General features: G+C 41.5%; 1 protein-coding gene across 2 annotated transcripts in view; it reads right to left on the reverse strand.

Annotated features, from left to right (window-relative positions):
- TRIM67 (tripartite motif containing 67) overlaps positions 1–18255 on the reverse strand; it is a 140629-nt gene that overhangs the window by 52700 nt on the left and 69674 nt on the right. For both annotated transcript variants that reach the window (XM_068231846.1, XM_068231844.1), the window contains exons 4-5: positions 15011–15121; positions 5102–5255 (exon numbers count right to left, since the gene is read on the reverse strand). In XM_068231846.1, coding sequence (XP_068087947.1) covers positions 5102–5255; positions 15011–15121 — 265 coding nt within the window. The remainder of the gene's footprint in view (positions 1–5101; positions 5256–15010; positions 15122–18255) is intronic.

Genomic DNA, 18255 nt, shown 5'->3' on the forward strand with positions numbered 1-18255 from the left:
CAAAGTATTGACCCAGGGGGCCGAATAATTACGCACACCCCACTTTGCAGTTATTTATTTGTAAAAAATGTTTGGAATGATGTATGATTTTCGATCCACTTCTCATGTGTTCACCACTTTGTGTTGGTTATTCATGTGGAATTCCAATAAGATTGATGCATGTTTGTGGCAGTAATATGACAAAATGTGGAAAACTTCAAGGGGGCCGAATACTTTTGCAACCCACTGTATCTCTCCCAAATTCCTGATGTGGCAAAGGAGCACTGCACTCACATATAGTGGTCATGCTTAATGTACACATAGCATTATAAGATGCACCTGCATCCATTATTAGTGTAGGCATCCCTCAATGCGTATGATAAGTGATTACCCACATGTCTGTGGATATGCAGAACCAACAATCTCTATTTTTTTTTTTTTTTTTTTTTTTTAGTTGTTGTGTTCATCTGCTGCCTTTCTGTGAGCTTTGTGACAATTTGCGTTATGCAGAATTGTGTGCATAAATCTTACTAACTGAAGCCTACAAGATTTGGGGCCCATAGCCCTGTGGTCAACGTCAGGAAAGTCTGCTCTTAGAATTTTTAACTAATTAGATGTGTGTCTGCCAACCCTTTACATTGTAAACATGGGTCCCCAACCTGGGGGCCGCGGCCCCCTGGTGGTCCGTGGGCAGATTTCTGAGGGACCGCGGTGGATCTGGCCTTTCTCCCTCTCCCTCCCCTGCGGCCGCCACTCCTGTTACCTTATGAGCGGGCGGCCGCTTCCTTCCTTATATTCCCCATAGCCCCTCTCCTCTTTGCAGCATTTCTTATTACAGCAGCGCTTCCTGTGCGGCTGCTGTAAGGAGGGAAGGAGGCGGGGCAGCGGTTCCCATGGTAACGATCGCCGCTACAGGAAGCTGCTGCCCTGCTTCCTTCCCTCCTTACAGCAGCCGTGCAGGAAGAGCTGCTGTAATACGAGATGCTGCAACGAGGAGAGGAGCTATAGGGAATATAAGGAAGAAAGCGACCGCCCGCTCATAAGGTAACAGGAGCAGCGGCCGTGGGGGGGAGAGGGCACCTCTCCTAGCTATACTGGGGCAGCTATACTGGGGTAACTACTTGCTACAGTGGGCTAACTGTATTTGCTATACTGGGCTAACTATACTTGCTATACTGTGGTAACTGTACTAGCTATACTGGGCTAACTCTACTTGCTATACTCGGCTAACTGTACCTGCTATACTGTGGTAACTGTACTTGCTATACTGGGCTAACTGTACTTGCTATACTGGGCTAACTGTACTTGCAATACTGGGCTAACTATACTTGCTATACTGTGGTAACTGTACTTGCTATACTGGGGTAACTGTACTTGCTATACTAGGCTAACTGTACTAGCTATACTGGGCTAACTGTACTTGCTATACTGTGGTAATTGTACTTGCTATACTGTGGTAATTGTACTTGCTATACTGTGGTAACTATACTTGCTATACTGTGGTAACTATACTTGCTATACTGGGATAACTGTTCTTGCTATACTGGGGTAACTGTACTTGCTATACTGTGATAACTGTACTTGCTATACTGTGGTAACTGTACTTGCTATACTGGGGTAACTGTACTAGCTATTACTGGGCTAACTGTACTTGCTATACTGGGGTAACTGTACTTGCTATACTGTGGTAATTGTACTTGCTATACTGTGGTAATTGTACTTGCTATACTGTGGTAACTATACTTGCTATACTGGGATAATTGTTCTTGCTATACTGGGGTAACTGTACTTGCTTTACTGTGGTAACTGTACTAGCTATACTGGGGTAACTATATTAACTATATTGGGGTAACTATACTAACTATATTGGGGTAACTATACTACCTAACTAACTATACTGGGGCAACTATAGTCTTTATACAGGGGCAACTGTGTTAGCTACCTATACTGGGGGCAACTATACCTAGATACCTACTTAGCTATATACTACACTCAAAATCTGGGGGAAAAAAAGGGGGGGGCAGCTGCCGCCACTAACCACGCCCCCCATATAACCACGCCCCCCCCCCCCCCCCCCACACACACACACAGAAAAGTTTGGTCGGTATAGTGGGCCCCGGGCTCAAAAAGTTTGGGGACGCCTGCTTTACAAGATATGTATTATTATCTTTGACTAATAAAGCACTAACACAATATACGTTTCTGCACAACAAATAACAACAAACCTGGATTAATAGTATAAAGTATGACACAAGTAGTGAACCCTTCCCAGTCGAGCTTAGAATTTAAGAGGTGGAGAACATATGCAATAGGTAAGAGAAATGGATCTGTGGCCAATTAGTTATTGTTAAGACTAAAAGGAAGATGAGTAGGTGAGTGTGAAGGTGTGTTTTAAGGAATTTTTGAAATGTGTTAAAAGTGACAGCAAGGAACTGCAAGCAGCCCTAAAGAAGTCTTGGAGCTGTGGTTGGGCAGACATTATGAGTGAGGATGTCATTAATAGGTCACTGGAAAAACAGGCAGGGAAGTCTGGAGGATATTACTGAATAATGTTGGATATGTAAATGGGACAAGTTGTAAGTGGGAGAAGTGGAAAGATTCAAAGGCAAGTCTCATGAGTCATACATGCATATTCTGTGTCAATATTTGCCTTGTAAATCCACAATCACCATCATTCAATAATCACAGATTTTTGTTAGTTTAGTAAACTAGGCCTAGACAGTATTAGAAGCTAAAAAATCAGCACAAGGGCCTGTCAAATGGCATTTTCAAAGATGGAGCCTTCAATATTCTCCTCTCTTACGTTTCCATGTTATGAACAGCTGTCACTGGATACCCCTGCAATCACTGACAGTAATTAAATTATATTTTAGTTCTTTATGTAACAGATATGTCAGGGATTGAGGTTAAACCTTTTTTGACTGTTTGGAGCGTTAGAGCTGCTGTACAATTATTTTGCAGCTGCTGTAAAAGCTCTACACATTGAAAACTTGAATAACATCAAAGCAACAGGCGAGCTGCATTTTTACCCTTCAGCACACTGTTCATTCTTAGCAGCTCTCCTTATTTCAGAAAATTACAAGTTTATTCAAAAGACACAGGCATATCTGTGACAAAATAAAAGCTTGCATTTGTCAATGATTTAAAGATTATCCAGTGATAAAATAAGTGTTTTCACAACTCTGTCTTTTGTTTCTCTTCTTCTACAACTATCTCCCTGTCATATGGTAACTTTCCTGCTAACAGCTATGCAGGGCATGGGTGAGCAAGTAAGTATAGACCATCTCATATTGAGCTGATGGTACTGCCTGAGTTTGTTTTACAGGGGGTTTCGGTTGCTTGGGAAGAATGGGTTTAGTTTAGATTTTGCTGGGAAATAGTTTGTAGCACCAGGGGACTGAGTGAGTTATACTAAGTTTAGGGTGTGGGAAATGGTAATAGGCACTGAGAGGGGTATGTTACATTTGAAGAGGAAAAGGGGAGGGGGGGGGGAGTATTTGGCATTGAGCGATGATAACCGTTTAATGGTTAACTGGGTTTAAAGGAATATTTAAGTGAGAAAAAAATTGAATTTAACTTACCTTGGGCTTCTTGCATCCCCTTGGAGTCCTCCTGTGCCCATGATGTCTTCCTGGTTCCCTCCAGTAAGCAGCGGCGACCCCTCCACAGGCAGCCCATCGCCACGAGTCACCAGGTACTGCACATGCGTGGCCCTAAGCCGTGCACACCCTGATCGCGCGCCCGAGCATTTTCCAGTAGCGATTTTCACGTACAGCCCATGCACAGAGCACTCCCGGCAGTGGGAGCATGATCAGGGGCACACAGCTTGTGTCAGTGCATGCAACTCGTGTGGACAGGCTTGCTTTGCAGGGGTTCACCGCTGCTTACCGGAGGAAACCAGAAAGATGTTGTGGGCACAGGAGGACTCCAGGGGGCTGCAAGAAGCCCCAAGTAAGTTAAATTCAATTTTTTTTTTCTCGCTTAAGGGTATAGTATTTTGAATTTGGTGGATTACTGTATGCCCAGATTTAGGAGGGGATATAGTGTGTTCTACTGGGAAGTATGGGAAAGTTATTCTAGGTTTAGGGGGCAAGAAGGACATTAGGCATTTAGAGTGATTATGTCAGGGCTCATTTCCACTATTGCGATGCGAATCGCCGCGGTAAAAATTTGAATGTGGATGCGAATTTCACATGCGGTTGTATGCAAATTTTTATGCGAATTCGCATGAATGACGCTGTATGCGAATTTAACCATGGCAGTGCCGGTGTGCATTTACATTGATTTCCATGCGAATTGGCATGAAAATTCGCATGCCAAAGCCGCAGGCGATTTCCCTATTAAATACATTAGCGGCGATTCGCATGCATTCCACTCGCAGACGAATTCTGCGGCTCTTTTGTGCGTTTTTTCACCGCTGAAAAAAACGCACCTCAACAACGCTACAGTGGAAACAGGCCCATCCACTTGCATTACATGTGCGAATCCGCATGCGTTGGACACATGCGGATTCGCGATAGTGGAAACGAGCCCTCAGACTTGAGGGAATAGTATAACGTACAAGGGATGGTATGTTAGGAGTGAAGGGCATGACGTGCATTTGTATGTATGGTGAAGGAATTGTATTTAGCATTATGAAAGTTTATAGGGGGGAGTGATATTGTGATAGACATTTGGAGCTATGGATAGTGCATGGCACCAGGGAAGTTCATATTATTTTGCAATGCACTGGGGAAGGTGGGGTGGGAACATTATACTAGGTTTAGGGGAAATAAATGATTAGGAGAAAGAATAGTACAATTAGTTATCATCTTTTGCTGAGAACTAAGCTGCTCGGTTTGTTTGGTATTATTATTTATTATTTGTTAATGCAGTGTTGGACAATAAATAGGGTTACAGACAAGATAAATACGGGTGACAGACCGCACTAGGTCATACAAGGAAACAAGGCACAAGATACAAGATCATGCGACGGAGAGACCAAATAATTCAAGTCCAAGTCACTCCATGGGAAGGGTGGAAGATGTTGAGGGTGCAGGGAGGGGGGGAGGGAGAAAGGAAGCAAAGACAAATGTACATTGTATACATGCATAGAAAATAGGAACTGTGAGCTCACCCTTACATTTCATTTGAATGAAATCCAACTGATGAATGGCCTGCAGTAAAGGATCGCTGTCCAATGTAAGGTCAAATTCAGGAGAGACTTTTGGTTCCAAGGCACCTTTCACCCACTGTTCTTGAGATCCTTGAACTCGCTTTATCAAAGCATCTGAAATCTTCAAAAGATAAAAGAAATCAATATAGAATGTAATTATATGCCATATAAAACGAATCTCGAAATCTCAGTGTCCAACTAACTCATATGTACTTAAAATGTACATTTTGAAATATGGCTTCCTAATTACCTAATTATTTAGCAAGCTATTCAATAGATTCCAATGTAGTTTAAAGGTTATACAATATATCAAAAATATGGCCCATATGCAATTTTAACTTTTTCTCCTTAGTTTTCCCCAGGAGATAATTGTTCATCTCCTGTTTAAAATTATCTTTCAGTACTCTGCAATTGAAAAAGTACCAAAACGTAGGTAAAAAAGTACTGCTAAAATTATGCTGAGCTGAGCTTGCCGGTGGCTTAAAAGGCATTTTATTGATACGGTATTACCTAGGAGACATTTTTGAAGAAAAACTGAAATGAAATAGGGCCATTTATGTTTTTTAAACTTACAACAGTAGATGACAAACTAACAGTAAGTATACATAGATTTTATTGCAAAAAATCCTAAATATGAAATAGACTGAATGAAGCCTTGTCAGTAAAATGTAGGTCCTACTCTAAATGAGACACAGACTGCTGTGCTTGTCTCATGTTTCTCAACAGTGACCACTAATGGCTGGAAGACGTAAAAGTAAACTTTTCAACACTTTACCATCTGTAGTTCTACGTACTAGAACTCCAGAAATCGTGCAAAACTTGAACTTTTTTGTCAGCTTTCACATTTCTGCTCTGATTTAAAATAAAAATAAATAAACTGTGCTGATAAATGTCCTTATTGTATAAACATACAACTATATAACAAAATATGTTGTTAAACATTAATTTTATGATGTTACAATAAATGTTTCAATACAATAAATGCACTTAAGCCTATCTGGAGGAGTATTCTCATCCAGATAGGCACCGCTAAAGTCAAACTGGACGAGCATTCTCGTCCAGTGTTTAAGCACTGGTGCGCGCGCATGTGTAGGACTGTGGCCCTGCACACCCCGGCAGTTTGCGGTTTCGTCAATTGAGGAAGGGAAGCAAGGCTTTCTAAAACCAATTACAGTGCCTGTAATGAATGGACATGACCGTGATCACGGCCATGGCCATTCATACCGGTAAGAATGAACGTAAATCAAAGTGAAAAAAAAACAAAACAGGGAGTGTTTCTAGCGCCATCGCCATCGAAAAGTTGAACTGCACACCACAGATTTTTTTTATTAATAAAATCAATTCATTAAATCTCTTCCAAACTCCCACCCCAGTTACCAAGCAAAAAAACAAAAAACAACAACAAAACAGTAAAACAAAAATCCATAAATAGTTGCCTTAGGGACTTTTTTTGTATGGCATGAGGGTATATTACTGTTATTTTAGTACATAAGGGCTTGCAATTGATGGGACATAAAAAAAAATAAAAAAATTACACACCTGTATTTCCACATAATATATTGACGCCATATATTGTACTAGGAACACAATTTAAATGTTGGGATAGCCAGGACTAATGGGCAAATAAAATGGGTGGGTTTTATTTATAGTAGCATTGCTTATTTTAAAACTATAGGGGATAGAATTGGAGAAATTATGTTTTTTTTCTTTTTGTGTGTGTGTATTTGCCTATAAAATGCATAGAAAGTAAAGTAATTACTGAAAACAAGTATCGCTCACAAAAAAGCTGAAAGAGACTCTGTAACAACATTTTCAGCCTTAGTTCTTCTATCCTAGTTCCTTTGCCTGTTCTAATGTGCTCTGGCTTACTGCAGCCTTTCCTAATTGCACAGTGGCTGTGTTATCTCTGTTATATGATCTAATCTTTTTTCTTCAGTCGGCTCTGTCGGCTAAGGCTGGAATGTGTGGAATGTGCAGGACTGCTTGTGATTGGATAGAAGCGATACACAGGCCCCCTGCAGACTCTGTATGACTCACACACTCTGCTTATGTGAGCCTATCACAAGCTGGTTAGTTTGTTTGTAAACACTGCCTAAAACTGTTAATTACAAGCCAGGATTGCAGCAGAGAGTGGCAGAAACAGCACAGAGGGACCCAGGAGAAAATAATGAATAGAATGCTATGCTTTTTGCTGTAAAAAATTTAGAGTACAGATTCTCTTTAATTTGTGGTGAAAAAAAACAAGATATAGATCATTTACGTGTGATGAGTAGTGATAAAGTTATTGGCGAATGAATGGGAGGAGCGCTAACAGGGGAAAATTGCTTCCGTCCTGAAGGTGAAAACACCTGTGGGCTGAGGTGGTTAAAGGATAATGTGACAATACCCAGTGGGAGTTACCGCATGTACTAAACTTTTCTCATGAGTATTCATCTTTTTATTTCCTTTTTGGTATAATTATATTTTCAGACATATAAGTGGATCTGAGTAAAGTCTGATATTACGGTTTTCTGACCTTATTCTTACAAATTTTTGCTTGGTGGATAATGAAAAGGTGTCACATAAGTATAGTATTAGAAAGAGTTTTAATTGAAATTGAGTATTTTAAGCAGGGGATAAATCCTAATAATTTGAACACATGCTGGAAATCAAGTCCACAGCAGGAAACTGTTAGCCATGAATAATAATGGTACATGAATAGGGTTGCCCCCAAAAATATAAGGAAAGCTACCCACAGAATTAAATCCCAACTCAAGAAATAATATGTTTTAGTTTTAAACCACTGAGAAAGGAGATAGAATCTCTTTTGGGTGTTAAATGCATAACACTGAACCATCAGTGAGTTTCCCCCTTCCTGCCAAGGCAGAGCAAGAAAATCTCTTCAAGTGTACAGAGACAGAAAATATTAAAATGTTTTTGGTAGAGCCATGAGTTAAACATTTTGACAAGTGCTATGCTTCATTTTGTATCCACTGGACCCCTGTTTTTATCTTAAAAGCCATTATGTTCCATGGAAGTCTTAGGGGCAGGGAATGAGGGGAAAAAACGTCTGCAATTGTGAAACAAACAGCAATAATAATTAAGTGTTTAATGGCCGGTTTCTACTAGCCGGCGTGCATCTTGCAGGACACACACTGGCCCTTTAAGGAATGCAAGCACTTATTCTGATTTCTTAGGGCCTATTTCCACTATACGCAGAACCCGGATGCAGAAAAATTATGGAAGGCATGTTGCAGATTTCTGCATCAGATTCTGCATGCAGAAAATCTGACTCCAATTAATGTCTATGGGCCTGTTCCACTGACGTGTTCATTGTATGGGAAACGATGCATGATGGAGAAAACTGCAAATCGTGTTTAGTGGAAACCGTGTTTAGTGGAAACCGGCCCATATGCATTCATAAGAGTCAGTTTTTCTGCATCCAGAATCCAGGTGTAGTGGAAACAATGCATGGCTGGGGATTCAGGTGCAAGCTGCAGAAATCTACAGCATGCCACCTAGATTTCTACAGAATTCGATCTGGACTGCAAGTCATTGGGTACATTGGCAGTTTTTTCTCGTGCGACTCGCCTGCAGGGAAATGCTGCAGATTTTGGACGATTTCGGCCCTAATGGAAATGGGGCCTTACTCCTTTCCACACTATCCAAAATGAAATTAAGAAAAAATCCTGGAACTGGACTTTTGCTCCTCTTAGAAAGTCTGTTAAAATCTAGTAAAATGGTCATTGTAATGCACTGTAATTGCCATGGCTAGAACAATTTGTATTTGTAGAACTGGGGTTCTTTTTTTCTTTAAAAAGTCATCTGCAGGCCTAAAGCTCAGCAGAAAGACCACGGGCCACAGCAGTGGGAAAGGATTCAGAGGAGTTTGATGAGATGCCGCCTGCCAAGCTGATAGATGCGGATTTCCGCAACATTGCCAAAGCGGTGGTTCTTAAAATTACCCCAGACCTGCAAGGAGATATTAAACGGTCGCTGTCTGCAATCCAGCAACAGCTTCAGCAGCAAGCTGACCGCATTGATGAAATTGAGAGGAAAATCGATCAGTGGAAGAGAAAGCTACAGGCAACAGAGGACAAAATGTCCTCAAAGAAACAGCTACAGTTAGGTCCATAAATAATTGGACAGGGACAACTTTTTCTAATTTTGGTTCTGTACATTACCACAATGAATTTAAATGACACAACTCAGATGTAGTTGGAGTTCAGACTTTCAACTTTAATTCAGTGCGGTGAACAAAATGACTGCATAAAAATGTGAGGGAACTAATGCATTTTTTGAACACAATCCCTTTATTTCAGGGGCTCAAAAGTAATTGGACAATTAACTCAGAGGCTATTTTATGGGCAGGAGTGGGAAAGTCTGTTGGTGTTATCAATTAATCTCCCTGGCGGTCAGGGATGGATCTAGGGGGGGCAAGCGGGTATCTTGCCCCAGACGCAGTTTGTTGAATTCTTAAAAAGGTGGCAAAATGAATGGCAGTTTAGGCGCCAAAACCTGACCTTTAGGCGCCAAAACCTGACCTTGCCCCAGGCGCAACTTGGTCTTGATCCATCCCTGCTGGCGGTAACCCTGACCTGAGCTCAGGGTAGGAAAAATGAGCTGATAAGCCTTAGCTCAGGTCGGGGTAGCCAATTCCCTGCTTTCTACACAGTTTTGGAGTCCCGCGTGTGATCTGTACTGTGCTGCGGGACTCCAGCCTCTCTCCCCAACAGCATAAAGCTATTTCAGGCTGCCGGGATCACCATATCCCCGGCTCTTCTACCGGAGACCAATCAGTGCGGCGGAGCGGCGTGACGTAACGGGGCGGGACAAAATTTTAAAGTGGCCCTGAAGAGCCCTCGCCCTGTTTGTATATATAATATATTGCTGCAAACAGTGATATCTATAGACTAGTAAGGCAAAAGCAACCCACAAATCAAGTACAGGACATACACACACACACACACACACACACATATACACACACATATATATATATATATATATATATATATATATATATATATATATATATATATATATATATATATTAGCGTTTCTAATTCCTCCTCATTTGTCTCTAATCACAAGTTGTAATTTGATCTCTCCCTGTGTCATCTGACTGCCATGGCAGATAAGCTCATTTGAAAGCACAGGATGACAATATAGCCAATTACTGTTACCGACTTCTGCCGGGATTTTGACTACTCTCTGCCTGCCTTATTTGTACAGTTTCACAATTTTTAAAGTTTACTCATAAATTTAATTAAATCAACAAATTTGTGTTCTAGTCTTTTATTTATATGCAAAATGTCTACCAGGCTTTTATTCTGACATATTTTGGTGAGTTATGACTTAAGAATTGGAGGCCTAAAATTCTTTAAAAAAATGTATTGCTTTTGACTAATAATTCCAGATAGAAATGCACCGCCAGGGAGGTTAAGCAGATAAAAGGTCTTTAGTTTATTTGTGGTGGGGTGCTTGAATGTGGAAGATTTTGCTGCGAACAGACAACATGTGATCAACGGAGCTCTCCTAACTGTACTTTCATGGTAAATAAGATGACCTGGAAAACAGATTCAGAATCATTAACTTAAAGTGAACCTAAACCAAACGAAAGAAAAACAGTTTTACTCACCTGGGGCTTCTACCAGCCCCCTGCAGCCGACCTGTGCCCGCGATGGTCCTTATAAAATGAGAATGCTGAATGCATATAAGTCTAGGAGAGAGCCTTTGGACTTCAAAGGAGCTGCACTACACATCTTCAATGATTTCTCTGTGGAGGAGACCAAAAAGCGCCAACTCTTTGGATCGATCTACTCCGAGCTATTCAACAGACAAATTAAACATGTTTTTAAAGAGACCCGGGATGCTAAGCACTGTCTGACACAAACCGAGCCACACTCATCCCACTCTGCAACTTGAACTCAAGCAAGTAATATAACTGCTGTTTATACACCAGGTTTGGTTAACTTATGTTATCCAAATGTCCAAGCCCGGCATACCCAGTGAATCTGGCAAGATTCTGGAGAGATCAGTAAGTTTTAGTATGGCATGACAGAAAGACTTGCTACCCACATGCGGGAAAAAGAGAAGTCCTACACAAAGATCAGGAGGAGATTAGGTGCAGGGCATCAAAATGGTTCAAGGATATCTTGCCGGTATTTCTGGAGAGTTAAAGATGGGCGAGACTGGACTGAAATGCAGACTGGACGAAACTGGTTACAGGTTGAGTAGTTGTCTCTTTTGGTGTTTGGATTGTGTGGGGGAAGGAAGCGGTTGGGTAACCTGGGGAATTTTCTCTCTCCTAGCTGCTTTAGGTGCATGAGAGATTAGAATGCTAAGGTACTAATGTATTGTTTTCTTTAGATGGAAGGTGACACACTACCAGAGTACACCCTGTAAAACAGCTAGACCTCACCTGTCATGAGGCCCCCAGTGAAATGCCAAGTGCTCTGGCACCTAAAAAAATTACACGCAGATGTAGCCATACTACAGGAGACCCATCTGGGGAAAAGGAAATCATGTTTGTTTTTTTAAAAAAGAAACAGGTTGCTTATAATCTGGGTTCTCCAGCACTTAACAAAAAAGCGGGGTTGTCGCGTTAATCAATAAATCACTAAAAGCAGAGATTCTTTCGCATATATATATGATGAATGGGGCGCTGGGTGTGCGTCACACTTCATTTTCCTGGTGAGGAGATCACAGTTTTCAATATGTATAGTCCAAACTCGGAGGTCAAAACCTTTATACAAAACCTGCAGTGGAAGATAGGGGAGAAAGCGTCAGGTAAATTAATAGTGGGAGACTGGAATATGGTTCTTCATAATGCAGAGGATAGATCAGGAGAAGCCAGACCAGAACCACAGGAAAAAGTCTCACTGCTGGCAGACATGTCTGACAACCTTGCTCTGACCAAGTTTTGGAGATTTCTCCAACAATATGACCACACATTTACTTTTTATTCACATCCATAAGACATTTTCTCATATTGATTATATACTATTGAGTTCTGACTTCCTCCCCAGGCTGTCGAGCGCAGCATTAGAGGACTTGGTGATCTCTGACAACAGTCCTGTTATTTTGGAAATCTCCTAGAACATTCAGATAGGGACAGACATAATATGGAGGTTTCCACAATATTTATATGGTAATGATAAATTCCACCAAGACTTAAAAGTCTGGGGGCTAGAGTACTCGTGTAACAATGAAGCCCATAAAGCCCAAGCTAACAGTTTTTGGGACATTTCCAATGCTGTTATGAGGGGCAAAATCATTTCTTTCATAGTTGCGAAAAAGAAAAAAAAACGAATAAAGAATACAGTATTCAGGTAATAAAAGCACGTGTCTATATATAATGTTCCTGCACTAGCGGGAATGCGTAAAAATGTACGCAATGCGGCCCGCCAACCTCCGAGGTTGGCAAGCTGCCAGCGGGGGACTGGAGCAGCAGTGAGTGACTACGAGGGCACAGGATGGCTGCATGGGGCTGGTAGAAGCCCCAGGTAAGTGAAACTCATTTTTCTATTTTGCTTGGACCTTCCCTTTAAAGCATGAAGTTAAAATTAGGTACCACAGTGCAGTTGAGGGTTAAATGCAACCATCACAGAGAAAGGAGTGAAGGAAACAATAATAAACCTATCTATACCTATCTAAACAAAAGGCGACAGGTGACAGCCTAACAACTAAATACTACAAGATTCTTCAACAAGAGGTCACACCTACCTTAATGGCACTGTTTAATGCAAACCTTAAAGGGGAATCTTCCTAGAATCTTACAATGAAGCCTACATAAAGCTAATATACAAACAAGGTAATATACAAACCCATCCATGCCCGAGTCCGATAGTCCAATATCTTTAATAAATCAGGACTCCTCACTAAGTTGATGGCTGACAGGTTGGTGCACATCATGCCTAGATTCATACATTCCAATCAAGTAGGTTTTATCAGGGGAAGGGGCAGCGGTGGCAAAGGTCAGGAGACTGCTAGCAGTTATTGAACAAGTTAAAGCCTTATCAATAACCTTACAAAACGTGGCTATTCTTTCTCTCAACACGGAAAAGACTTTTGACGCAGTGCAATGGGAAAGACTCTTGAAGAGAATGGGATTACATGGAACATTTCTTGACTTTCTTTTGCCTCCTCTATTAAAAAAACAAGGCTAGAATCTATATGGCTGCTCATTTATCGACGTCCTTTGACTTAATGTGCTCTTTGACATTGCCCTGGATTCCCTAGCTAGATATATGTTTAGAATAATCAAGGGTATAGAGGTATCAAAAACTGATTTCTGCATGCTTCGCTGATTATATTCTTCTATTTCTGGACAACCCGCTAGTTATGGGAAGGGAGCCTCCCCTTGGTATCAAGGTAGCATCTGGAGAAATATGATACCTAGTCCTAATACATAGGGGCCTAACAGAGCTATATAGGCTTAATTACATGCCCCTGATAGATAAAATACTTCAAAAGCTAGAGGGTTGGGTAGAAATACCAATGGGAGTAACAGGGAGAGCGGCCCTTCTCAAAATGGTTAGCATGGGAAGATTGTTCCACCCTGGGCAAACTCTTCTTCCACTACTGATCAGACACTCAAACGTACAAAAATTGAACAGGGCATTCACAAAGTTATTATGGAAGGGGACGAAAGTCAGGATACAACTGAACAGACCACAGTCGCCTAAAAATCTAGGGGGCCTGAAAATCCCAGGCATACGTAGGTGTACAGCCAAGCCAGCCTGGTGACAAATGTTAGGGACTGGGTACCCTGCACAAATTATTTTTCCCTGGAAAGGGAGATGTCTGAACTAATAGAAAGGAGACGTCACACAACAGGCTTCTTCAAGTAGACTGTATTAACAGCATACAGAGCAAACAGAGGGACACACGTTTCGGGCATATCCCTTCCTCAGGTGACACACTTTATGAGACCTTATGTGCTGCTAGTGATTCAGAGACAACAGAGAGTTCATGGAACCAAATGGTAGCTCACAGAGCACCTGAAAGGGTCACTCGTCAGGTTGAAAGTATTCTGAGCCATAATGAGAATTGGCTCAGAATTGATGAGAATAGGCCTTCAGATTACAACAAGGCTGAAATTGAGTTTATGTTGATCTTGAAGGGGAAAAAAATGGTATCGTTTGATGTTCTGAAAATCTACATGTGATTAAGCTCAATTTATCCACTCAGATAATATAAAACAGTTGTTTGCTTTTTCTTGTTAATCCTTTCGGGGGGCTGAACACGTAAACAATTTCATTGATGATGTTTTAAAAGAAAAAGAAAAAAAAAAAGAGTAAAAAAATAGAACAAAATTTAAAAAAAAAAAAAAAAGAAAGAAATCATCTGCCACCTCTGTATTAGTATTTAGTAAATGGATGTTCTTTGATGTAAAGGATCATTTTGCTTGCGTATCATATTTTGTGATTTTATAATTAGGAGGTAAAATATGAATGGCGTTGAGATGATGAAACTCTTGAACTCTTTGGCATCCTTATCATTACATGAGCCTTTTATTGCTCAAGGAGGCAGAATTCTGCAGAAGGACTTGTGCACACTGATAAGTAAGGCTGACTAGTAGGCTACCTTATGTTACATTTATTTTATCATGCTGAGTTCAGGTATGCTTTGCATGAGAAATATTCTCATTTGTACACATTTGTACACTTTTCACTTTTTAGGACAAACGCAACAGGCAAATGTAGATGGAGACAGTTTGCGGAATACAAAATTAACTGCTGTTTTGGACATTCTTTACAAGCAACGTGAGGCACAGCGATTCATATAAACCCTCCAGTTCACAACAGAATATCCATTTCAGTTAGATACACGTGAAAGAAGAGGCCTGTTAGAAAATCTATTTTTACTGTATGTATAACACTGCACATTTACCTGTAAGAAGCCAGAGGGATCATTTTCTTTGATAACTTCAAGGCAATATTCCATCAACCCAGTTGACTGGCGTAGTTTCAATGTACAGTGATTAATCTGGTCCCAGACAACCTGGAAGTAAGACGCACATACAAGATAATCCCTTTTAGAAAGGATTAGTGTGTTGTACTATTGGGACTATACAAACGCAACATGAAACCTCAGAATTACATGTTACCAGGCTGTCACGTTTGTTGGCAGTGAGGTTTTTACACATGCCCTGTACCAGTCTTCACATACTGCGTTCTCAATTCATGAAGCTTTGACCCAGTTGCATAAAACATATAAAATGATATAATCTAATTATATCTTTTTCTCATCCTAATTTATAAAAACAACTTTTCAATGGCCAAACACTGTAACCTTGATATTTATGTTTTCACATGTTTTTAGTACTTTTTTGTTTGCTATCTACAGTATAGATTTGGTGAGATAAACTTGGTGTAGATGCTATACCAATCAGCAGTGATTGTAATGCAAAACAGCTTACCTTAAATTTACAATCAAAATCAGCTGCCCATGAATTCCATAAGAAATTCGGCAGTGTCTGTAAGATGAGGTGGGGTAGAAGCACAGGAAGGAGGAGTGGCGGGGAAGAGGGTACATCTTCCAACCCCCCTCACCTAGGGCTTCCCCTTCCTCGCTCTCCCCTCCAGAATTGAGTGGTGTGGCAGGGGGTGACAGCGGGACACTTCTTCCTATTCCAGGCGCGAGAGGGAGCTTTGTGCACCACTGATCAGGTCTACTCAGTGATGTCACTTACTAGACCAGACAAGCGGCAAGCAGAGCTCCCTCCCACGCCTGGAATTGGAAGACGTAAGCCGTTCCCCAGTCACTGCCATACCGCTCAATTCTGGAGGGAGGAACCCCAGGTGAGGTGGGGGGGGGGAGATGTCCCCCCTTCCCCGCCCCTGTGTGTGTGCCCACTGCTCCCCCTTCCAGGCTACCTAATCTGTCTGGGGGCACCTATAGACCTGGCTATCTATACTGGGGACACCTATATACTTAGCTACTTATACTGGGGACACCTATATACTTAGTTACTTATACTGGGGACACCTATAGACCTGGCTACTTATACTGGGGGACACCTATAGACCTGGCTATCTATACTGGGGCACCTATAGACCTGGCTACTTATACTGGGAACACTTTTAGACCTGCCTACCTATACTGGGGACACCTTAAGACCTGGCTACCTAAACTTGGGACACATATAGACCTGGATACCTAAACTGTTTAGGTTTATAAATCCTATAGACCTGGCTACTTATAGACCTAGCTACCTATACTGGGGACCATGGCCGGCCTTTGCCCTGAGCGACCGGAGCGGTCGCTCAGGGCGCCGGCTTCCAAGGGGGTGCCTATAGCTGGTAGCCTATACTGAGGGCGCCTACACCTGATTTCCTATACTGGAAGCACCTATAGCTGGCAACCTTTACTGAGGGCACCAACACCTGGCTACCTATACTGGAGGCACCTACGCCTGGCTACCTATGGGGGGATGGAGACCTTCAACTGAATTCCTATACTGGGGGCACCTATGCTTGGCAGACTATATTGAGGGCACCTACACATGAAATCCTATACTGGGGGCACCTATAACTGGTTACCTACTTATACTGAGTTTGAGGGCGTTTTTTTTGGGGGGGGGCACACTGCGGCTATAACACGTGGTGCAAATTGTCGGTGCTGTGCTATCATTCTTAATTGGGAAGGTTTTATTTAATATTCCTGAAAGGTTCTAGCCTTCATTTTAAGTGTATTCAGGATAATGCACTCTTTCCATCATTCATGGTTATTAATAGTATTTCTTCTATTATACATATGTGACGTGTCACGGAGATCTGAGCATTTGGCATGATGTGTCACAACGTCAAAAAGGTTGGGAACCACTGTCCTAGGAGATATCTCAGGAGAAAATGTGAATTGCATATGGGCCTGTGTGTGTGTGCACGCGGGAAGAGGATGAAGGGGGGGGGCAAAAATCAGGTTTCGCTTAGGGCGCTGTGAAACCTGAGGCCGGCCCTGCTGGGGACACCTATTTTGGGAGAACTGTTGCCAGCTTATCTGTATTTTGTGGGAACTGCTGCTGCTAGATTAAGTGTATGTTGGTGGAACCGCTGCTGCCAGATTACATGTATTTTGGGGAACCGCTACCAGATTGTGTATGTTGTGGGAACTATGTAAGTGTAAATGTAAGTAAAAGCAGAATGTTAACTGTTGTAAATCCTGAATTTAATTGAAAATAATACAAAGACAACATAACAAATGTTGAAACCCAGAAAACACTTGTTTTCTGAAAAATGACTGCTAATTTTGAATTTGATGATGGCAACACATTTAAAAAAAAGTGTTCAAAAATGAGTTTATTTACCACAGTAGATGCATGGCCATTTTAGTTTCTGGACTCTTTTAATATGGAGCCATGCTGTTGGCATTGCCTTACTAATATAAGCATAGCCTTCTCTGAAAAATCTTATCCCAAAACCTGTACATAAGCAATAAAAGGGCTTTCCCAGATGGACAAGCCTTGTGCATATACACCCTTCCAATCCCACCACAGATTCGGGCTTGCTTTTGAATTGTCTGCAGCCCTTCATTTCTTTACTCTGGGGGAAGTGGCATGTATGACTGCCAACAACAGTTTCAAATTTTGATTAGTCAGTGTGACAGTCATCCTCTCAGCCTTAACCTCCATATACAACTTTCAGCACGCTGTACAGTAACCTAAGCACCAACCAGTTTAGAGGTGTGCAGATCTTAACTAAACTGTTAATCCTTGCCTACAACACAGTTATCTTCCAAAATGCCATGTTCTTCTGGGTACATTTAGACAAAAAGGTTAAAGAGGAACTCCAGTGAAAATAATGTAATAAAAAAGTGCTTCATTTTTACATTAATTATGTAGAAATGATTTAGTCAGTGTTTGTCCATTGTAAAATCTTTCCTCTCCCTGATATACATTCTGACATTTATCACATGGTGACATTTTACTGCTGGCAGGTAATGTCAGTGGAAGGAGATGCTGCTTGCTTTTTTGGCAGTTGGAAACAGCTGTAAACAGCTGTTATTTCCCACAATGCAACAAGACTCCCACAGTGTGATGTCAGAACCATGGTCCTGACATCACACTGTGGGAGGGGTTTCACCACAATATCAGCCATACAGAGCCCCCTGATGATCCGTTTGTGAAAAGGAAAAGA

Source organism: Hyperolius riggenbachi, chromosome 4 (genome assembly GCF_040937935.1).
Source record: "Hyperolius riggenbachi isolate aHypRig1 chromosome 4, aHypRig1.pri, whole genome shotgun sequence".
Lineage (NCBI taxonomy): Eukaryota > Metazoa > Chordata > Amphibia > Anura > Hyperoliidae > Hyperolius > Hyperolius riggenbachi.